Raw genomic sequence first — 23,595 nt, 5'->3', positions numbered from 1 at the left:
AGAAGTTTCTTTTAGAAAATTAAAGATATTTTTGCTTTTTGTACCTTCTGATTTTCACTTACAATGTGCAGTACTGAACGTCTAACAAGTATTTTAGAGTGAGATACGGTCACAAAAGGGAGCAATGTACTAGGTAAAGTCTAGGAAAGTGTCTTAACGAGCACCGCCGAATAGCTGTTACGACTTTTCCAAGATTTACATTTTTCAGTTTATTTTTATATGCATTTTATCTGTTTTCTAAGGTTTCTGTTTGTTGTACAGAAAGTGCAAAGTAGCTTTGCTTGTTGTTTCGAGCGATTGCTGTAAAATATGCCCAGACACAATAAAGTGTGGCACTGCAGAAACTCAACTCCTTTCCGCAGTGTTTACAGGTCGTGTTGGCTGTTCCTAAGGGCCACCAGTCACTAAAAAGATTCTCAACCTTCTGCATTTATGGGATGAATCGCTGAACAGTTGTAATTAAACAAGTTTCTGGAGGCAGTGATTTTTTTTTGTCATTTTCGCTTTCAGTTTAGTTTGATGTTAAATAGAGGCGCAGAATTAAAAAGCTCACAAAGTATTTATTTATTATAGCGCTACCTGAGAATTTTGCGGATTGTAACCTGTCAATAAATCGAGAGATGTCTCTATTATAAATTGTTTACTGATTGAGACTTAGCAGTGAAAGTGACTTTGGATTTTCAAACACATTGATTCACGAACAGACTTGTGCCATCAGTTGTATTCGTGAGCCAAGGAGCCAACGTACTGCACCTTCATCATGGACTGGATCGCTTTAGCTCAGAGTTTAACTATTGAAAGAAGTACTTCTGAATTATTTAGTATCACATTAGTAATGTACGTAATATTCTCTTAAAGAGTTTCCATATAGTATATAGTACAGTCCCCTGCGTGAGATGCACAAATGAAACAAGACGTTAACCAATACTGGAATATGTTTTATAGGAATAATTCTTAATTGCAGGCTTCTTTAAGACATTAATGTCATACATATTTTTTCCTTATTAAGTTTATAATATGCTGAAGTTTTCCATAAGTATCCACATAAAATCTAAGGACACATTTCAATGGATCTGGATTATAGAATAATGAGAAACGGTCCCTATGATCTCAGGACCTTGGAGAAAATGTACATTTTACCCACCTGTGTTGGGAAGGATGAGGGCAGAGGAAAGCAGGTCTAAGGTGCAGTCATTTGACCCACCTGACGCTGAGGGATGACGTCATATCCTCTGGGCCTTCCGCGTGGGCCGAGTGGGCTTCGCAGAGGCTCCACGCAAAGCCTTTGTTTGGTGCGTCCAGGACACAAAGGACCCCTCAGGGCTTCGCGGCGATACGGGACGACCACTGAGGGACCGCTCCGACGTCCCTCGTTCGCGGCTCTCGGCTCCAGGAGCCGAGGCAGGTGCCACCGAGCCCAGGCCGGGGCCTTTATTTCGGCGCCCGGGGCGGGCGGGATAATTTAGCAGGAATCTACTCTGTTTCTAGGCACTCGGTCATTACACACATCAGTGCCTAGAACAAACACGACACCCAGGTTCACTCGGCCACAGCTCTGGTTTTTTTTCCTGCTACCGAAAGAGGCGAATTCCAGGCTGGACGCAGGAGGTCTATTCCTGTTCTTCAAGTGCGTTCTGCTGCGAAACGACGAGGTCAAAAGGTCTTAAAAACACCGTGGGACAGCGTGCGTCTCGACTTCGACAGCCGTTTACGTGTACGCAAATATTTTCTGCCAACTTGGTTTTTCAGGTTTTTTCTTTTTTTTTTTTATTACCTGCATATTATTACAGTGACATTGATTCCATACAGTAAATTATTCCAAGGAGCAGGGAAAAGTTTTATGGACCAGGTCGAGGTCCGTTTACCGCACTCCGGAGACGAGAACGTTTATGCCGTACGTGGCGTCGCTGAGCAGCTCCTGTCTGGGAAAGCGCTGCGTGTCTCAGAAGAACCGAGCACATCTGGACACTAAATCAGCGTTTCGGCCTAACGGAGGGAGGGAAGGCGTCGCCTCTCAAGGCCCAAACGCAAGACCTTAGCAAAACAACTGTGGCGTCGATGTTCTTGCACAGACCTCTGTGTGGAGGAGCAGAGGCCAGAACAAAATCTTTTCCACCGACACTATTAACGTATCACCAGTTTCTACTTCTCCATTCAGCCGGTCTCAAAAGGCTCCCAAAAACACGGTATTTCGTGCAGTACAAATACACGCGTGTGTACATCCCTGGATACGTAAGCGATATTCCATAGGAATGTTTCCGACGTCAGCTGCCTTTCGGAGGGTATTCGAGAAAGGGCGGCGAGGTAAAACGCGGTGATTTTTCCAGCGCGAACCCGGACGTGCATTGAACTCAACTTACACCACAAAGCTCCGCAGGGGCCTCATTTTCCAGGGAGGAAAAAAGGGTTTTTCTAAGTCCTGAACTGCCTTTTATGAGGGTAAGTCAAAAAGTATCCGCTACTGTGTTTTTTATAATGATGATTTGGAATTTTTTTTTTTTTTTTTCTATTTACTCTCATACATACAAATATCCAACAGAAAATAACGTCTCGTACATATCTGCGCATCTTTTTGAGGACTTACTTGGGAAAACATATTCAGGAAGGAGGAGGGCACTTGTAACAGCTCGAGTTTGGCTTGTTATATGTAAATAGAATTAAGGAGGCATTTGCAAAAACAAAAGTTTTTGTAGCAGGATAATATAGGAGTTAATAGTAGGAGTGAAATAATGGCACTGATTTACATAGAGCTTTTTTTGGAAGCTCTAATGTTTCTAGAAAGATCCACAATCTTAATGACCACACAATAAGGTCAGGAGAGCAGTTTGGTTAGTCAGAATCTGAAAGTGTTTTTGTGTGTGTGTGTGTTGGGGAGGAACCAAAGAAAGAATTAAGCGGGGAAACCAGCTCTTTGACACATACACATGTTTATGGTCACGCATGTGTCATATGTGGGGGCGGTCAAGAGTACCAACCATGGAGAGGAAGCTCCTTGTGGTCAGCCTTTTATTGCTGCTCTCAGCAGCCTGTGGTCATCCTGTGGTCATCCTACGACCTTGCCCTGGGTCTGGGCCGCCATGCAAACTACAACCCCGTAGACGGCCTCGCATTTCTCGGAAAGCAGTTGGTTTCGGGTTGGAAGTACCGTCCGAGACCTCGGTTGTTCTTCTTCTCGTCTTGGGACTAGGCAGCAACCGGGGCTTGACCGCACTTGTAGGAACACGAGCTGCGCGCAGTCGCGCTGTTGATCCTACGCTTCCGTGCTGCCCGCTGGCCGTGTGGCGCCTTCGATTTAATTCCCGCTACGCTCGCGAAGCCGTAGCGAGGATATTCACAGGTGTCTCTCAGCAGATCACGCATTTTCCAAACAGAGAAGGGAAGGTCAGAGGACACGCTGTCGTTTCCGTCCCACAACCTTAATTCACAGCATCAAATACTAATCCTCACAACCCACACTGATGATTTTTTTCCCCTTTAAATAGGTAAGGAGTCACTGGCTGTGTAATCAGTGGGGCCAGCAGATGGCGCAGTGGCTAGAGATCCTGCCTTATATGAGCAAGACATGGGTTCCGATCCCTCTGCAGTACCCTTCACCAAAGCGCTCACCTTGAAGTGATGCAGTAAAAACTACCCTGCTGTATAAATGGGTAAATCATTTAAAGCAGCTTAGTGTAGAAATCCCACATTGTAAGTGGTGTTGGAGTGAATTGTCACATACAGGAACAGCTAATAATAATAATAATAATAATGTAACAGAAAACCAGCCACTACCTTCACCACACTTGAAGCTTTTTTTTTTTTTTTGGAAAGTTCACTCTTTCGCGGTTCATGGACCATGTCTCTGTTTAACAGAGCGAACTTCCCAGGTGTGTGGAATTAAGGCACTTCTGCTCGTCCACCTGTGCCGCACACCACGGTGAGGTGCGTCAGTACGACGGAACCCCCCCCGTTTCCGTTTTGATTGTTTCTACCTGTGAACTGGTGACCAGCTGAAGGGAGTGAAGCCTGCATCTTGGGACTGATCCACCCTTACTAACAGTGAAACAGAGGTTGCTACGGTTACCACGTTTGCAGCCCTGAGAGATGCAAGTTGAGGTGAAGGTGGGGCTTCTAAACGGTGGCGGCCTGAACCCTCGAACCCTCGCGAGGTTCCTTCCCCGGAGCCCGGCTGACTAGCGAGGCGAAGGGAAGGCAGCGGGAAGCTCGGCTGCATCCGGCACGTTCGACACGGTAAACCGTTCCTCTGAAGATCCGGCTCTCCCGGGTCCCGTTTCTTATGCAAACGGAGATGAGGAAACGGCAAACCAATCCGGTGTTTTTTTTAACATCGAATATCCACTCAAAGGTCAAAGCAACGTGACACACGGCTCTTGCGAAATGTGAAACGGAGCTCCTGCCAGAGCCTTTCGCACCACCGCACTCCGGGAGGTTTAGCCGAAGTGCTCCTTCCACCTTCCTCACTCGTACCCTCAGGTTCTCGGAGGCCGCAGTCGCCTCGCGTTTCACGTTTGTTTGGGTTTCTGGAGACGAACAGGAACCTTCACTTTAGTTTCATCCAGACTGGGGAAGGGGATGCATTTTTCGGCCGGGTTGAAGATTAAATTTCCGTGGATGACACCATGTACTCTGCACTGCTTTGGGGATGTTTTACAGTGTAAATATATATACGCACTTTAAACCGTAACCTGTAGAACTGTTCTGAGATTTGGTTCTGTGACCGACCAGTAAAATCTAGACATTAGTTGCTACGTTCCACAATAGGTTTAAAACTACGTAAAGCCCTTTTACCATGTTAAAGCTTTCCATCACTGAACTTTCTGGTAGAGAGAGAGAGAGAGTGTGTGTGTGTGTGTGTGTGTGTGTGTGTGTGTGTGTGTGTGTGTGTGTGTGTGTGTGTTACCCACTTAGCAATCGGCAGACACCAGAAATCGAGAGCTCCATCGCAGAGAAATCTCCTAAAATGGAGTGAGCTGTGGAAGTTTATTTCCACCAGTGAAACGTCGTCTAAGGTTCCTGACTTTCCTGGGTTTGGCTCAATGAGCCTCATGTCTGCGGCTAAACAAAACCTCTGTCACTGTCATTAAAGCTGGCGGCGGATGAGTCGTCTGGATTTCATTAAAATAGCTTCGCGAGGGAAGCTCCCCTAGTCGTCGCGTTCATTTACGGTCATGCGCTTGACGTAGAAACCGCAACATTTACGGAAATATGCAACTTTTTTGGGAATAACGGCTGATGTTATTTGCCCGTGTTGCCATGGAAACCGGCCGACTCTACCGGGCTCACCCAAATGCTCGGTGTCATGTGCACACGTGGGCCGTAGGGGGCATCATCTCCGCGGCACGGGGGCCTCTTCAAGGCTCTAGGGTCCTCCCTTCCCTCACAGTCCTGGTGGCTGTTATAGGTGAGATTTCGGGCACCTAGAGGTTGGTGAGAAACATCAAAACGTGACAGTGGACTGATTTTTGTTCCTCTAGGACTCCAGAGCAGATTGAATTTACATAAGAGTAAAGTTGTCTTTTTTCCCCTCCATCATTCCTCCTTTTCGCTCTTTAATCACGCATCTCTCCTCCCGCTACCTTTTGGGATCCACCCCTGCCTTCCCAGCACCGAATCTCTGACTCCATACAAAGCTGTGCTCTCTATTGGTGCCCCTCCCCCCCCAGGGCTTTTCCCCTACTGCCGCTCCTCCTTTCTGAGCTCACCGAGGGATGGCTAAGAGGGTGGCAGTTGTACAAAATGCTCCATAACACTGATTTCTGCCCCCAAACACTTTGGAAGCATCAGGTGCTGGAGCACCAAGGAGCACAGGGCTTTCCTGGCCCTGCAGGTAATCCAACGTACCTGCGCTTAAAGGTCAGTCCCCGATGGTGCCTGCAGTGCCCTGTTTAGCCTCCCTTTACATTTGTATCCTTTCAAGGTGCTGCAACAGGTAGAACCACCACCACCTTGGACTTGGTTCAAACCCCAACCCCTGGTGTAACACTACTGGAGAACCGATCAAGACAATAAATACCCAGCTATACAAACAACTGCTGGCGTAACCAGTTAACACGCTTGATTAATACGTTCATCTAATACATCAGTCTTGCACTGGCTGGCTGCAGGGAAACAGCCGCTGCTCATCCTCCACTCTCAAGTGATGAGTAGAAGGGTAGCAGTGGTCATCATTCGCTGATGGAACTGCTTTGTCGCCCCCTGCTGGTGAAAAAGGCAGCTGTTCCATTTTGTCGTGCGTGGACCGCATTGGCGCGATACCTAGACAGGGCACCAGGTGGCGCAATGGTTAGAGTCACCACCTCTCTCAAAGGGCCTGAGTTTCAGTCCTGTCCCTCCTGCTGTAGTACCCTTGGTCAAGGTACTTATCCTGAACAGATACAGTAAAATGACTAGCTGCAGAAATGCGTAAATTATTTTAAGAAGCTTCGCGTACAAACCTCACACTAAGTGATCTTAGACAAACGACTCAGATTGAACACGAGTGAAAGAATTTCCCACGCAAGCAATAAAAATGGCCCCATATATTATGCTCTTAATAATGTGAAATAAATGAAGCACTAAGGGAGCTCTATTGAGTCATCTTTGAAGAAACAATCCAAATGAGTGGATGTGGTGCTGTGGGGACAAGATAACATTTATTACAGAGCAGGAACCTTTTGCGCTGAACTCGACGTCTTCTCATCGATTGTTCACGTGCGCTTTGCTGGGCTTTCTGGCCTTTCTGGCCTTTAAGTCTTTATCACTGCAATAACTCACCCGGTCGATCCGACTGCCAAGCCAGGAGCGAACTCTTCCAAATATTAAAAAATAGAAATCCTGAACAATATTTCAATAACTACACTGTGGACCCCATATAATGCAGGCGATGGGGCCAGGAATTATGGACAGCGCAGTATCAAAGGTATACATTTTAACGCAAACTTACCGATATTTAAAGTGTTACAGTTAGAAGCCACCAACGTAAAAGGTCATAACTCCAGGTAACGATCGTTACACCATCGGTGGAGTCTCGAGTCCAGCACAGCTTCTCTCTCGTCCTTTCTTTCGAGAACCTTCCCGGAAGGCTTCCGTGGACATTAATTTGTTAAATGCAAAATGAAAACTGGAGCTTTATTTCCCAAATGGTGGTCTTCAAAAATAATAGGAAGGTTTTTCCCCCCTCCCGCTTTTTATTTCTGACCATCTTTGTAAGTTTACGGTCGCTGTAGTTGCCCGGCACAACGGCCTTCAGACGATGGAAATCCACACAAGAAAGAGGCGTTACAGGACTCATTCATGGACATCGCGTTGGACAGAAATGGTGCCAATTGCTCCTGGAGGCGAGTGCCAAATGAACAATTTCAGTTGTTCAGCGAATGGGTAAACGTACCGGGACAAACTGCGACTCCATCGATCGATCCTGAAGCATGTGGCAAAGGGGGGGGGGGGGGGGGATTGGGGTCCAGCCTTTGGTCACCTTCTCAGCAATTCTGTTATCTGCTCTATAGGAAACATGGTAAACAAAAAAAAAAAAAAAAAATCTACTGGTCGAGACATTTCGTTGGCTCCAGCGGCCGCCGGAGAGCAGGTAAGAGCTGCTTTCAAGGTAATCCAACGATTCCCTTTGTTGCTCATCAAACTGAGGAGTAAATCAATGTGGCCGAAGGGAAACTGAGCCCTTTAAACAATAACCCCAATCCTACAACTTTCAGTGTCCAGGAACACAAAAAAAAACATTGCTGAAGGATTATTGGAAAACTGACATGCTGTGTTTCAGGGACTGGACACGGACAGCAGTTGGCACAGCGGTTAGAACCGCCACCACGGCCCAGAAGGAGCCGGGTTTGAATCCGGCTGCTGCTGTAGTGCCCTTGAACATGGCACTTAACATGAATTAATATAGTAATCACCCACATGTACAATCCTTGCAAGTAGTAGTTTAATACTGCAAGTTGTGCTGAAAATGAGCATTAACTAAATTATTAAATATTAATTGTAAGAAAATGCATATTTCAAGCCTATTTACTCACAACCACATTTGAGTTTTTGTGGGTTCCTGACCAGGTCGTACGTTACAGCACTTCGGGTGACAGTTCAGTGTAAATCAACGACAAAGGAGGGAGGAACCACTTGCGTGGTTCTCCTGGGGGGACGATCAGTTAAGCCTCAGGATTGACTACACTGCTGATAAAAAGTTGTGATTTTATTAATATCCACAGGAAGTTCAACAACTGAAGGAAAAAAAAATGTCCCTGTATGGCACAACACAATACCATGTTTTCTTTAAGCATGAAACATAAAAAAAAATTAAATGATATGCAACACAAGACAGTAACTTCAGTTACTGATTTCACCTTTAACAGTCCACAAGGGAGTGTGCGACAGAAAGGCAACGGCACGGTCCATGTGCGGTCGGCCCATTGGCCTCGTGCCGCTTCGGAGAGGAGCGCTGGCCAGACCCACAACAGAACAGGCAGAGAGAAGCAGCATTTCTGTTGAGTGTTCAGCAGTCCTGATCATTGTGTCTTGATTCCTTTGAGACACCTGATGCGATGCCATCTCGCTCGGCATGTGTCCAACCCCCTGCCAACTCCCACAACTCCACAGGGTTGGAGAGGAGCGGAGGATCTCGCCGTGAACGTGCGCGTTCACCCTCAGCTGGAGCGCCGACCCCGGCTCGAAGGACGAGGGCGACCACCACGCTGCTCAAGCGGGGCTCTGGGGATGGTCGGTAGCCAAATGACGCTGGACTGAACCGGGCTTTGGCAAGGTGAACTGGAGAGGGGTTTTGAGAGCTGGACGTGGGGTAGGGCACAGACGGATGGACGGACTAGACCGAGCTGAGTTTGACCAGCCCTCTGACGGAATCCTCGTGCAGGGAGTCTTGGCTGGCCGGGCTGTAGAAGGGCACACCGTGACCGGGGGCGTGACCGTGGGGGTGGCCCTGGCCCATGGGACTGCCGCAGTGCAGCATGCCGGGTGGGGACGGTGCCTCCTCTGGAGTCAGGAAGTGGTGCTGCCCCTCGACGTGGTTGCCCTGCAGGGGCAGCAGGTCTGCATCGCAGCTGAGACTGGGAGTGGAGGTGGGTGGGGTGGGCTGGCCCAGGGGCAGGGAGGCACACGCTGCGCCCAGGGAGGTCCGGCCCGGCAGTGAGGGCTCATCGCTCATCATGACCGGCTCACTCTGAAGCAAGGGTGTGGCCGCAGCCTGCAAAACGAATTTGGTGCTCTGAATGCACTGGTCTTGGTCACACTGAGTTGGGATAAGAGGGGGGGAGGGGGAGGGGGAGGGGGGGCGGTAACACAGGATGAAAGCAGAATAAAATGGGGTTTAAAAAAAAAAAAAAATAAAAAAAAAAAAAAGATCAGAAGACAAAGAGGGTTGGGGGTAAAAAGGGTTAAATAGGGGTAGATGGGGGAAGAGAAAAAGACAGGAAGTTAGTGTTCTGGTTAAAAGCCAAGAGCCACCAAACAAACTGCAAAGTGAACAACTGGTTAAAGAAACTTCAAGTGTATCTCAGACTACGAGCTCTGCTTGTATAGAGAGCAGAGCTGAGCCATGAGCTCCACGATGCTAAAACGGGCAACGCAGCTCATTACTGGCGTTTGACGTATCCTTGTAATTATACATTATAATAAAAACACACAAGTGACAAATGCTACCAGCGAAAACTTCTCATTCAAACATTAAATAAGACTCGACTTAAACAAAAAAAAAAAAAAAAAAACCCCCCAAAACCCTTTGCTCGACTAAAGGAGACATAAACATGGTGAAAGTCATGGCTGGTTTTTTCCCCCCACTCGAGGAACGCAGGAAAAATGAGCCGTTGAGTAGCAGCGGCATCGCTGAGGAAACGAGCACACAGATCAATAAAGCAGGCCGGTAATGGAGGAGGGGGTGGATGGATCAATCATTCATTGAACCGCTAGGTGGACGTCTCACACAGAGGTGCAGCCTGAACCCCCAGCCTGAGATCTCCATCCTTCCGCCTCCTCCCTGCTCACCTCCATTTCTAACCCGTATGAACATAGGAATTTCAAAGTGGGATGCTGAGTGCAAGGACACACACACACACACACACACACACACACACACCCTGAATGAGTGCTATACAGTAGAATTATAGAGCTCCCCCCCGAAAGTCGAGCCCTACCACTGAACACCGAGCTGCTTGTAACAATCAGTCCTGATCGAGTGGTATCATTCTGGCTATGAGGCTGAGGCTCTGTAGCACATCGGAAGTAGGTTATGGGGTTGGGGGGCTGGCCGGCTGTGGGGTGGCAGGACAGGGAACAAAGGAACCCCTTGAGGAGGGAGCCAGGACTCCATGCCGAACTTAATGAGGCAAAGGAAATCAAATTATTAGTCAAGACATTTGTAATGGGGCGAGGCTCAACAATGTGCCCTGGTCCCCTGACCAAACGTTCTCCATCCAAGAGCCTCCATTTCGTGGGGCTCTTGGTCCCGGGTGCGGAGCACGACGTGGACGGAGCGAGGAGCATGGTGACGCATTGATCGTCTCCCATTAAGACTGGAGGAGGGGCGTTACGGTGGAACATTCTAGGAGCACTGCGAGGAGGGGCAACAGGAGAGAGAGACACTGTACTTTACGTGGCAGAAGCAGCAGGAGCAAGAGGGACACAGACATAATGGGTACACACACAGGGTGTGAGGGCAGGGAGATGCGAGCGGTTCTTTTTCACAGCACAGAAAAGCACTTAAATTCAGAAATAATTGAACATGAGCCAGAATTTTTTTTCACTTTGACATGTTATCCTGCAAGAAGATCACAAACGTCTCTCCCATGTGCTTACAAGACGGATGAGACAGAGCGACCGATCGTTGCTCTTAATGCTATTAGTTGTGCATCGCACAGCGAGCAGGATGAGTGGACACAAAAGTGAGTCGACGCAGAATCATTACTGCCTGGAAAGGGGCCCCATGTATTTATGTTATAGTGTGAAAACACATCTCTCGCTTGACAGGGTTCAACGCTGTACCTGGTACGACTGCGGGAGACCAAGGTAACGGTGGCTTCTGGCATGAGAATCATTCTGATCACAATCAAAACACGTGATCTGTGACACGCTACAAATTAAAGCCTTTGAGTGTCACTATCAGTTTGTAAAAATAAACTAAGAAATAACCATAGCGACATCAGTAGCATCACATGGCCTCCTGCTGCGGTGCTACAATGTCCTTTCAACAAAAACAGTGGAAACATTTATAAACTTCAGAGATAAGCATCATGTCACAAAGCCAACAGCAAATGAAAACTTGGCAGGATACCAGTATTTTTAGTTCTCTTCATCTTTAAATATCAGGCTGGCTGAGTTTTAAAGCTGTCAGATTTGAATTACGAGAAGGATTTGGGCGAATCCCACCCGGTCTGTCGTCGAAGATTTTACTTCGGAACAGTGGCCTTGAGCGCAGATCCTCGCAGACCCCGGCGGACTCTGGTTCTCGTCTCTGCCGAGCTTTTACCTTGCTGTAACGTGGTTGTTCAGCGAATCGCCCAAACAAAACAGAAACAACACTGGACGAGGACTGTAGCGGCGTGAGGTCAAATTTGGCGCAAGAAAAACTGTTGGAGGTTCCCGTCTGCAATCCTACCCTAGCTTGCCCGCTGATGTTCTACGAAGAGAACGAACAAACTCAGCAGGGTATGCAAACCTTTTGCCCAGGGTAATATTTACCATGATTCTTAGCCTGCTCAATTGAGATGGGTACAACAAAGGGAAGATTCGCCCAGCTGACTGCTGCACACCAGCAAATGCTTTCCTGGAAACTTTAAAGAGCCGAGAATGGTTCACAAAAGTTTTTCAAAGAGCTGAATTTCTTTCCCCCAAAAAAGTTTAACACTACTTCCGCTCTGCAAAGAATTTCTCATCTTGGTAAATAACCTAGACATCCGCGTGAACAAAAACCAGCACATACTGTACACCAGGCTTCTCAAAATACAGTCGAGTTATAAATTGATTTTTAAAATCAAGTTTCCTTCACTTAGGTATTTTCTGAAATTTCCAGTAGTCGCAGAGCAAATGCAATCAGCATTTATACACCGAAACAAAGGAAAAGAGAGGAGTGTGGGACCCCATTAACTCAACTTGCTTTAGGTGTTGACAGCTACTGCTTGGTGCTCCTGAGTGTTACAGATTCTAGAGGACAAACCTCACTGGAAATGCTTATGGGATGGACAGCTGTGTCACATTTTTACATGACCTTACAAGCAAACCAAGGGACATCTGTACACTTTGGCTCATTGTGGCTTTGAAGTTAAAGTAACTTGGAGCGACAAGCTAAATTGGTTCCAGATTTCTGATCACTACTGTATTTATAACTTGAGAGATGAAAAGCAACGCTGTAAACCATGCTCTGACATGGAAGGGTGAAAAAAGTTCTGCATTTTAGGGTTTCTGTTTGTAGAACGGTTACACCAAAAGCAGAAACAGAAAATGTTATTGTGTTAACGCAGCGTGTAATACTAGCCCTGCCAAGAGCCCAGTAGTTATTACACCCCCCCCACCTCTGCAATAAACATCCTCTTGTACTGGAGTCAAGGGGTCAGCAGGGCTCTTGGGCCCCGGGGTGGGGGAAGAACCACAAACGCAGAAAAAAGGAAAATGCCCATAACTTAACAGCTGCTTCTGATTCTCAAAGCAGACCTATTCAGACCCTTCACTGCTGCTGAAGGAACATGTTTCATAGCCTGTTTTTGTGCGCTGGACAACTTGCGTACTTCTAGCTTCCCTCGGCAAGGGACTTATTTACAAGCCCGGGTTATACTGGGACGGTGGAGAGAACTAACTGGAATTGCACTGGTGCCTGGATTCTTACTCTACGACACGCGGAGGGATGCTGGTTTCATTCTCATTTACGGAAATGTACAGGATCGCAATTACACCGCAATATAAAATTGTACATCTCGAAATGACGAATCTCATCTTAGAACCAAAATGAAATTCTGGTTTTCATGGCTTTGGCACTTTGTTTTACCAACAGTGTGACCAGATTGAAAAACAGCATCACAAGTGCACTGACATCAGGGAGGATCTCATTCACACAGACAGGGTGAAGGAGGACAGAACACTCCCCATCTGCTGTGCTGGAGGAAGATGATACACCACATCAGAGAGTGACTGCTGGAAATCCTACAGCGACACTTTCGTAGTCCACGCTAATGGGTGAGAGCAGGTCAGGCAGGGTGCGAGCTGAAGGAGGTGGTGTGTTACAGTGAAGAACAATGAGCAACAAACAAGAAGGAGGACAGGAGGTCAAAGACGAACAGGCACCGAGTAAGGATGCCCCTGGTAGCATCCTCAGTTTAACCGTCTCCTTCCAACCACGGCCAGGATCACTTTTAATGCCTGTTGAACACTGCAGAGATTTTTTGTGCTGCATACACTCATACACACCGGGACACATCTACAGGAAGCACATCTGGCTACGACTGACTCTTACCATGTGGCTCTGAGACTGCGTAGCTCCGTACATGGTGATCCCGTTGGTGGGGGGTGCAGGCTGTGGCGTGTCTGGCTGGATGAAGCCTCGTCTGTCTATCAGACTAAAAGGGAGAGCGAGAAAAGGAAATCAATATTAAACTCACAAGAACAGAGGGTGCCAAGTTCCGCCGAATACCCCGGTAAGAGCCCTGTATGAATTACTCATTAAATATTCTTCTGCAGACAAACTCCTTTTCCCCAGCACACCAACAAGTGGAAAACGGCCAATCAGTGGGGCTGTCAACACCGGGGAGGGTTCATCTTCAGTCCGTTCAACGTGGCGTGAAAGCCAGATGGTCCCACAGATTAGGTTACGTCCGAACCTGAAACGTGTGTTTATTACATGAGTTTGTGGAGGTCCCGTGTGCATGAGATGTGCTGCTCTTTAAAACGTGTGTGCGGCGAGGGCGGGGCCAACTCCGTTCTTCCTGGAGCACTCTTGCACATCTGGGGTGACAACTGGGGGGCAGGGAATCGGAAAAGACAGAATCGGAGAGCTCCCCGTTGCAGGGTGAGCCAGACCCAACTCAACAGTACCAGCGTGTCTCCCGTTTAGCATCGTCAGTCAACCAAGACTGGACATTCTGCTGTTTCTGGAAGCTGAAGATGGCACTGAATCCTTGCAGGTTATCAACCTGTCAGCTAATGATCAAAGAGCCTGTTCCGAAAACATGGGGCTTTTGTTACCTCGAGTACCATAGGACGTCATACACACTTATCTGGCCCATTATTCAGTCTTAGTCCATTGCTGAAAACAGAACAAATGTAATAAAACAGATAATGAAGTTATTGCATTATTTCTTATGGGGAAAAATTGCAATTCGTTCCAAGCCCATCACAAGTTCACCCCTAAATGACCCTTATTTTGAATCCCACATGTGGCTATATTAGCAAAACCAGCCCTTTATGCAAAAGTTTCCTCACTATTCTACATGAGCCTTTTTCCTAAAATCTACAAATGGAATAGAGGGAGAAACAATATTTTTTTCATTATGTGTTTAACTTTTTTCTTCTACTTTAAATCATGAATAAAAGCCAAAATTAAAGATTTATTTCACAGTTGTCTTTTCTTCTCAAGGTTTACTGTGTCTATATGTAACAGCAAGCTGTTCGCAGAACTCACAAAAATGAAGGACCCAGTGCATGTGAAATAAATTAAATTTGTGTGATCTATATGTGGACTGGCTTGAGGAGGGCAAAATGTGTCACATTTAAATGAATGACCACAACTGAGAGTGTGGGTACACATTTCCCACAATGCAGTGCATCTAAGGATCTCTCAAGCAGCTGCTTGGTGCAACTTTCACATACAGTCACAGTTCACCGCACCTGACTGAACATCACTGGCCAAGACCTGATCTATCAGACTGGGTTAATGAAAATCTAGACTGATTAATGTCATATGTCAAATTACTGCAGAGCAGATGAAAAGGGGGAAGGAATCTGATCTTGGGAAGACAAAGTGATGAGTGTTCGTACACAGTGAGTCTGGTCCAGTTTTATGCTGTTGCTGTAACTGATTCCTATAACCCTTTATCTTGCTATGAACATAAGCTCAAAAATGGAAGGGAAAATGTGAAACCTGTCACCAAGAATTTGAGTTTAGTTGCTGGGACAGTAATTTTCTACCTCGGAAAATGTTTTTCTTTAACTAGGGAAAAGCCAACACAACCAGCAGTATCCTGCGATATAACCATACAAGCCATTTTAAACACAGCTGCTCCCATCCATCAATCTTGGGACAGTTTTAAAAACTCCGCAATTCATGAAAATAAAGAGAAACTTGTCAAAGAAGCCTGAAGCTCAGAAATATTCATTCCATTCCAACACTTGTGTGCAGTTCTGTTAGGTAAAAATCCTGGTGCCCTGTTGAGGAAGGCAGTGCAGTCGTGCAGTTGAGCGTAATCGGAGCTGGAGTAAAAGCTCCTTCGCAGTACCCTCGCCTTTGAGAGGATCACGAAAAGCCCATTTGGGCTCTGCGCACAACATTAGAGACGAGAAAATGCAGGGGCAGCGATCTTCTTCCACTCGCGTGATCGGGCGTCGGCTCATTAAGAAGCACGCAGGGGACCCTCAAAGAGGGGGGCGTCTCGTCCGGAGGCTGCTGAGCGAACGGTGCTGGGCCTCTGGTCTTCGGCGGAGACGCAGAACCTACATCGAGATTCGGCGCCATTCAGCTCCACTGTGTCTCTGGGATGGGTTTTGCCCTGTGGTTCTGCCTGTGAACGTGTGTTCCGACCGTGCTGTCGCAGACACGTGCTCGTACAAACACGCAAAGAAAATGACACGAGTAACACGCAAAGCCTTAGGTGATATTATAGCACCCCCCGGAGGTGGCCAGTCATGCTACAGGAGTCACCTGGGTGGAAGGGGGCTGCAGAGTGCCGCACAGCAGTTTGTGAAGATGTTGCCATAGCTGTAGGGATTGTAGTTGTCTTTCCCTCGCTTTGATGACCACGACCCTTTAATCTGGAGGGAGGAAGAAAAGCAAAGCAGTTCAGCAGTGCCGGTAACTGCAGGTTCTACGTGTTGAACTTTCTAACTTTTCAAATTCGGTGGTATGACTTTTTTTCGCTTATTTATTCTCATCTTTGTGCAGCTGGGAAGACTTTCCTCTCACACAAACATGATAAATATGCTGACACACCACGATTGCTCAAAAGCGGGGGGGGGGAATTAATTACTTGCATTCCACAATTTTCACTGCTGCCAACATGTTTACGACAGCAGGTTAGTGAGCTTGGAAAAAGCCTCCAAGGGCACTGAAGCAAGCCACCTGTAAACAAAGCTAAACACATCCAGGTGGGAGTCCACAACTCATGTAAACAGATGGTCTCCCAGTTAGTCATCAGACGGCAGAGGACCCCGAAGGTACGAGCCAGTGAGCGGGACTTGACAAATTCTCCTTCACACCTGGAATGTAGAAACAAGAGGGGATACATCTCGATACTCACATCTTCGTTCGTGGTCTGATTGGAGCTGATCAGGTAAGTGTGGAACCCAGACAGGCCGACTATGGACCACACGGAGAAGAAGCAAACCACCACCTCCAGCACGGTGATGCTAAGTCAAGGAAGAGTACTCAATGTCATGGCCAACGGCTGCTGTTTAACCAGTGTAGCGAACAGCTGCAAAACAAGGCCGCCTTGGGAGGGGAGGCGATAAACCAAACGCATCCCAAGAGGGACAAACACGGAGTCGAGTCTGAAGTGTAGCTGTTACAGGAGCTGTGAGGACCACATATAACGCACTCGTGTGTCTCCAGAGCCCACAGCGTGTATGAACGTTAGTATGTCACATGATTGTCGGTGCAGCAGGAAGCCGCTGCGGCGACGGGTGACGCAGAACTACACACGCAAATGTTTGTTCCCACTTGAATGGGATAAATGAGCCCCTGAACTCCACCCCACAGAAACATGAGGGGCAGCTGGTAGCATAGTTGGTTAGAGCTGCTGCCTTTGGACCCAAAGGTCACAGGTTCAAATCCCACCTCTAGCATCATACCCTTGAGCAAGTTACTTACAGTAAAATTACCCACCTGTATAAATGGGTAAATAACTAAGTAGCTTAATGCTGTAAGCTGCTTTGGAGAAAAGCATCAGCTAAATGAATAAATGCAAATAAAATTTAACGAAAAACCATTTTCTAAAACCGTTATATTGGAAATTAATTTTTTTTTTTAAGCCAGTGTCTCTCAGCAAGGTCTGTTTTTCAGAGCTCACTTCACAAATGTCCCCTCTAACCACAGGAAAAAGATACTGCAAATATTTCTTCACTCAAAATCCAGAAAATGAGTTGTTGGGGTGGAGGCAGGAGGAGGACCAAACCTCCCCTCCATTTTTCTCAAAGATGCCCCTGTGGCATCAAAGGCAAGATGGGCTGGTAGAGGGATTCATAATAAATAACAACAAACAGTAAAATCACCAATTAACGCCACCAGTTACAGCATCTCAATAGGGAACATGGGCTGAAAGAACTCAGATGTACAGAAATAAATTGGCACTTTAATGGCTCATCTTCTGTAGCAGATCATTTAATAAACCCTACGGAGTGAAGAGACCTGTCTGGCAGAATCGAGGGAGAACACTGAGCGCTGTGTTCCTCCAACTCCGACCAACTCCCACCGCGAGCAGCACAAAGCTCTGTTTGCCACATGAATACCAGGAAAAGGGGGCCGGGGATGATCACCCTGGGGTGCTGTTCGCCTCCTAAAAGGCGCAGCGTGACGACCGCGACGACCGCTTCCCTTCCTTCCCCACAGCAGGAGTGCAGAAGTCAGCGGGGGGCTTCGGGAGACAATGTCTGCTAGGAGGGATGCAGGGTATCTCCGAGAGATGCCACAGTGCAGCACAACAGCAGGTGGGCTCCAGAGGTCTTCCATGGCCGACGATGGGCCAGAACACTGACCGAGGGGTTCGACTCCACCCTTTGTGCTCACAGACAGATAGAAAGGATATCTGGCAGGACTGTCTTTCAATGCAGTGAGGAAGCCCGAGCTTTGGGACCCTGGAGGGGAAAGAGGGAGAGAGAGCACAGTGAAACAACCACAGTACTTTACATCAAGGCACTGTGTGTGTAGGGGACAGGGGTTGTGCTATTCCTGCGCTTCTCACATGACACTTGAAGTGTGAGCTGGCGAAACCACTGCAGGGATTATTTTACCCAATCTTAAGACGTGTTCAATTCACGATCCGCATTTATGCAAAGGATCGTTCTTCTACACTCAGGTGAGGAGGCTCCTTCCGAACGCCGTCTCCACCCTTGTATCGCCGATTCCTCGGCCCGCTGTGTCAGCGTGACTCGCCATACATTTCTTACCACCTCACTCTGATGTTTTTATTTGTACAGTATGTACCAGTACAAAATGCATCATAACGCCCACTTAGGTACGATGGGGGGAGGGAGAATCTCCGGCGGGCCACTTACGCAGGATGACGTGGGTGATAACAAAGGCGAAGATGAAGATGGTGAGGAAGGACAGCGAGAGGATGAACATGTAGAAGAAACGGTAGTTCCTTCTGCCCACGCAGTTGCCCACCCAGGGGCAGTGGTGGTCGAATCGCTCTGTGGGGGTGGGGGGAGAGGGGACAAGAAGCAACTGTTAGCTGGGCCCGCCTTTCCGACTGCCGCTTACCTCCTGGCTCACCCGACACCCACCTCAGAGCTGGGGGAGCAAACACAACACACAGCTCAGCTACTCACACAGCTGCCGAGCCAAAACGAAAGGAGATTTCAGAGATGGGGTTCTGGTTCGGTTCAGCCTCACACCTCCTGTTTCTGTCAATCAAATTTGCTGTGTTGGGTGATGGACACCTGTGAGCACTCGACCAACCAACTGCAGCAGCCCATTGGGCAGTGAGACATCCTGAGGTGCCACTGCACAGCCTAGTAATCTGTCTCTGCTGGTCTTGGATTTGTCTCAGTCTTTGTTGGACAGTGATGCGCTTAGTTTGTCTCAGTCACAGTCAATCCTCTGTGAACATGGACACACTTGCCATCAATCCATCCGTTTCAGTGTGAGAAGAACGTCGAAGTCAGAGCTGAAGTGTACCTTGCTGTCGATGCTACAGTTCAGGTAGCCCATGTCCGTTACCCCTCCATACTCCTACTATGTATGTCAATGTCACAGCGTCACAGTTCTGTCTTCAGGACTCCAGTGACCTCAGTGGAAACACCTAGGAACAGCAGACCTGAGTCTCCATGGACTCCTCAGTGCCCTTTTGGTCACTTCTGACATAGGGGGGCACCCCTACCCTACTGCGGGTCTACCATAGTAGGACCAGGGGGTAGAGCGGGGTGAGTCAGGATCTTGCTGGGGGAGCGCTCCCCGCAACACACCCTCCTTCCCTGTACCTCTTTGCATAGCTTGTGTGTTGTGTTTGCCAGACAGAGAACAACTGCGGCACAGAATTCCAGGAATGCTATAAAAGGCTGAAAAACAATAGCCTGTGGGGCGGCAGCGGGCGGATACACAACCAGACAAACATCTAAACAAACACAACCATTGTGGCAGAGCTCCCGGTCGCCCAAGCGCCACTCAGTTCCGCAAATCAGCGCCTCTTTTCAGCACCGTGGTCCCTTTTCCCTGGGAGCACTTAACTGGCTGAGCCACTGCTCCCACACACACCCGAATAAATAGGACTCCCGTTACATAGACCCTCTAATCTACAAAATACACGTCGAGATCTCAGAAATGAGACTGAATAAATTCTTTCTTGTTCTCCTTCCATTTCCTCCCCAGCTCCACCAGTCACTCTCTGCTGGGAAATCCTTGTGACAAACAGTCTGACGAGTCAGGATTACCTGGTACACCTGTCTGACTTGTTCGTGCAGCCATCACATCTGTTCTAATGGGGTTGTTTGAGCTGGCGCCACCACACCCTCCCTCCTCTCTCGCACACACATACCGTACACACACACATACACACACACTCACCCACACAGTTGTCGCACAGACTGCAGTGGGAGGCACGAGGTGGTCTGAAGATCTTGCAGGTGAAGCAGTACTTGAGCTTCACCGTCTGCCCGTTGATGAGCACCTCCTTCGTCCTGGGGGGAGGCCGGAATCCCCCGGAGCTGGAGCCATTGGCGACGTCTGGACAGGGTGACAGAGAGCGCGACAAGGGTTACACACTGTGAAACAAGCACCACACCTTGCATGCCAAAGTACTGTTCTGATGAGGCCTTCCGGTGGCGCTCTTGCTCCCCAGCCTCCTTGTGCACTCCGGACCCGAGACCAGCCGCCAGCCCAAAGCACTGCATCGTGGGATGTGCTGCGAGGCACCTTTGATCACTGGTCACCTTCAGACAATATGCTGTTCAGTCATCTTCAGAAACAGGACCCACCTCTCAGTCTGACTGATTTAAACCTGTGATCTGAGTAGGTGGGGCAGGGGTTAGAGCTGCTGCCCCAGTAAGGTGAACCCCTCTCTCATCAGCGTTGGGATTAAAATCGAACCCCTGCTCGAACGAAGCCCGCTGGCCTGCAGTTCTGAAAATGTGCACCTCTGTATCGGTGACAGCGCTGTAGCGCCCGGCGGTCTCCCTGCCTCGTCACAGGCGTCTCGTCCTGCCAAAAGCTGTCCTTGCACAGTGATGAGCAACAAGGTGGCGGCGTTCCCGGTACAATCTGACTCACACACCGATGTTCTCGTGGTGCTATCGACCGATTTCTGATGAGACAGACGTTCTCGCTGCATATCTTCTCAGACCGTATTTTTTTAAATAAATAAATAAATAAATAAATAAATAAATAAATAAAAAAAAAAAATTAAAAAAGGTTCTGTATCAGATGACAATAATCCAACAAACAGGTCTATCTTCTCTCCATTCTGTTCGTCCTTCTCGGACCCAAACACATAATTACGACTTGTCTTCCAATGTGCCACATTCAAGAACTTCACTGCAAAATGTGCGTATGTTCTGGACAGGGGAAGTGTGTGTTGCTTTGTATCAATGTGTCCCAGCACTGAATCAGGGGTTCTGGGGGTCATCTGTGCGTCATCTGTGTGTGTGTATGAACACACACTCTCAGATACTGATCCTGCCAGGTAAGGTCCAGGAGGGGGACAGTCACCCTGTGGTCAGAACCTGACCCAAGTCTCTGGCTGAGTAGTGCTAACACCTGTGTGTGTCTCAATCCACCGGTTAACTGGCCAAATACTGAGTGATCAATGGACGGACGGACTACTCCTTCCCGAAAGGCAGCGAACCTCCACGCATTTTCAGCTCCTTGACATTTGCAAGTTGTTCACAGCAGCTCCTCTCCCAGGCCTCCCTCTCTGGCCGCCACCCCGTCCCCCGCGCCTCTGAGTCACTCTCCCACCACAGTGCCGCCTCCTCGCTCTCCTCTCTGCCCACATGGAGCTGCTGCACCTCCAATCGCCTGTCACCTGGAGCGTGATGCCTCTATCGTACCGTGATCCGACCAGGCGAAGAGGCTGCGAGGAGCTCGGCGAGCTTCCCAGCATACCAATTCTTCTCACACCCAGCATGGTAGACGACACAGTCACTACACACAACACTTTACAGTACATCTTCTCATCGGATGACACGTCTGGACACAAAGCTAATTACTAACATTTACATTTATTCACTTATCTGACGCTTTGCTCCAAAACAACTTGTTAGTCTACCTACAATTATTTACCACCTATACAGCTGCGTAATCTTACTGGAGCAATTTTAGGGTAAGTACCTTGCTCAAGGGTACTACAGATGGAGGTGGGAATCAAACCTGAGACCTTTGGGTCCAAAGGCAGCAGCTCTAACTATGCATGTTGCCTGCACGGGTGAACACACACACACGCACACACAACCAGTGTATTCAGGACGACTAACAACGATATCCGTGCTGTGTCACCGAATTTCCCCTCCCGTCACGATGTCTCTATCGGTGATTCAGGTAAGAGTTGACCGAATAAATAGAATTTACATGCAAGTGTGTGTGCCAGCATCGTAGGGTGGGGTGGTGGGTGTTGATGCAGCTCCCAGACAGTTCATCTCCCAAGCAGGAGGAGCTCGGAGTTGGTGTTCTCCATGTCAGCTGGAGTTGGCACTGCTTGCTGGGGCGTGAAGGGAAACTCATATCCCCCCCAGCAGCAGCGATTGTGTGCGGATGGAGGAAAACAAGGAAACACTTCCGGATCACGGGGGGGGTGTGTGTGTGATCATCGTCCCATACAGTGCAAGAGTCCACTGTGGAGGTTGGTCTTTGTTATGTCAGTCATTACGTTATGCATTATGAGAAGTGACACAAAACAGAAAACCAGTTCAGTAAAGTCCCGTCCTAAACGACAGGACCGCAATCGAGGTGCGGCTTTCAGATGAGAAGAAAGCCACATTTGTAGCACATATCACTTCAGCAGTCCATGATAAGACAGCCCAGGACACGTGTCCTTCAAGCCAGCAGCCCCCTCTGCTTACGGACAAGTGTTGCCATGGCGACAAGCATGGCGGGTGTCTGACAAGGTGCCAGAGCAGTGGCGACTCGGGCTGTCCACACAAGGTCGTGATGTAACTTCAGGGGAGCTGCAGGCCACGGCAAACCGAGGTGACGGCTGTCACTCCGAATGACGGCTGGGCGCTTTGATGCCTTCAGGAGCGGTTAATGCACCGGGGGGGATACATGCTGCATCCAGAGCCTGTGAAGGCTGGTAACGAGGCCGTCCACGGCCTCAGGCAAACGTAAAGGGGACGATTTTACCAAGTTAGCAGCTTTGGAGAATTACACATGGGGAACTCAGGTGTGGGGCAGATCCTGACCCGCCACATGCTGGCAGCCAATGAGAACCCCTTAAATAAGAAGGCAAGAAAGGAGCTGCCTGCCCATGTCCAAAATTCCAGAGATCACCATTGCTGCTGATCTTGCATAAAACGGTGGAAATCACTCCTCCTCCTCATCACTCGGCCACCGAGATGTAACACCTACCCACAAAACCACAGAGAGGCTACGAGAGGACACTGTAAGAGGTGGGTAGTTCTGCCAACGCAAGCTCGCGTCATAGCACACGCGGGGGATCGGACCTCGCAGGCACACGCAGTCCCGCGTTCAAGGACGCCCCCACGCCGCAGGCGGATTGCCCGGATGTGACAACGCTGACGGACCTCCCTGCGCCCGCCTTGCTGTGCCGCATCCCGAACCGATGTCACTGCAGCTGGACCCAAGCCAAACTGCAGAGAAGGAAATAGGTCAGAAGGGTTGGGGATTTGTGCTTGAGCTCACCTGTAAAAATCATGCAAATAGTTTAAAAACCTGATGGGGGTGCTATGCATTTTGGGGTGTCAAAGGTCATCTACGCTGACCCATGGCATAATACTGGTTTCACAAGAGCATCGACAAGGGGGACCGTCTTCAGGAACTAGACACCGAGTTCCCCTTGAATTGATACTCCAGCTCTACCTCTAAGCAGAACATGAGCCTTGGAGTGTGTTCCGTTACACGCCATCTCCAGGATGAGCCAAAACAAGCCCAGACCGAACCTGGTCAACATCCATCTGTCCATTCATCATCATTAACCGCTTGCCTGGTACCGGCCCACGGCGGTCCAGAACCTATCCTGGCAGCACAGGGCACAAGGCAGGGTACACCCTGGACGGGAAGCCATTTCATCACAG

The 23,595-nt window shown here is 48.5% G+C and overlaps 1 protein-coding gene across 3 annotated transcripts in view; it reads right to left on the bottom strand.

Annotated features, from left to right (window-relative positions):
- Positions 1–8,033: 8,033 nt before the first annotated feature.
- LOC108923070 (probable palmitoyltransferase ZDHHC14) overlaps positions 8,034–23,595 on the bottom strand; it is a 40,307-nt gene continuing 24,745 nt past the window's right edge. For 2 of the 3 annotated variants that reach the window (XM_018733538.2, XM_018733546.2), the window contains exons 4-10: positions 19,916–20,074; positions 18,406–18,543; positions 17,937–17,985; positions 16,434–16,536; positions 15,839–15,948; positions 13,439–13,541; positions 8,034–9,229 (exon numbers count right to left, since the gene is read on the bottom strand). In XM_018733538.2, coding sequence (XP_018589054.1) covers positions 8,807–9,229; positions 13,439–13,541; positions 15,839–15,948; positions 16,434–16,536; positions 17,937–17,985; positions 18,406–18,543; positions 19,916–20,074 — 1,085 coding nt within the window. In that variant the 3' untranslated portion in view covers positions 8,034–8,806. The remainder of the gene's footprint in view (positions 9,230–13,438; positions 13,542–15,838; positions 15,949–16,433; positions 16,537–17,936; positions 17,986–18,405; positions 18,544–19,915; positions 20,075–23,595) is intronic. The other variant, XM_018733556.2, reaches the window with a different exon arrangement.

Source organism: Scleropages formosus, chromosome 15, assembly GCF_900964775.1.
Source record: "Scleropages formosus chromosome 15, fSclFor1.1, whole genome shotgun sequence".
Classification (NCBI taxonomy): Eukaryota; Metazoa; Chordata; class Actinopteri; order Osteoglossiformes; family Osteoglossidae; genus Scleropages; species Scleropages formosus.
Note: the sequence above shows the minus strand (reverse complement) of the source record. Positions and strands in the feature narration are given on the sequence as shown.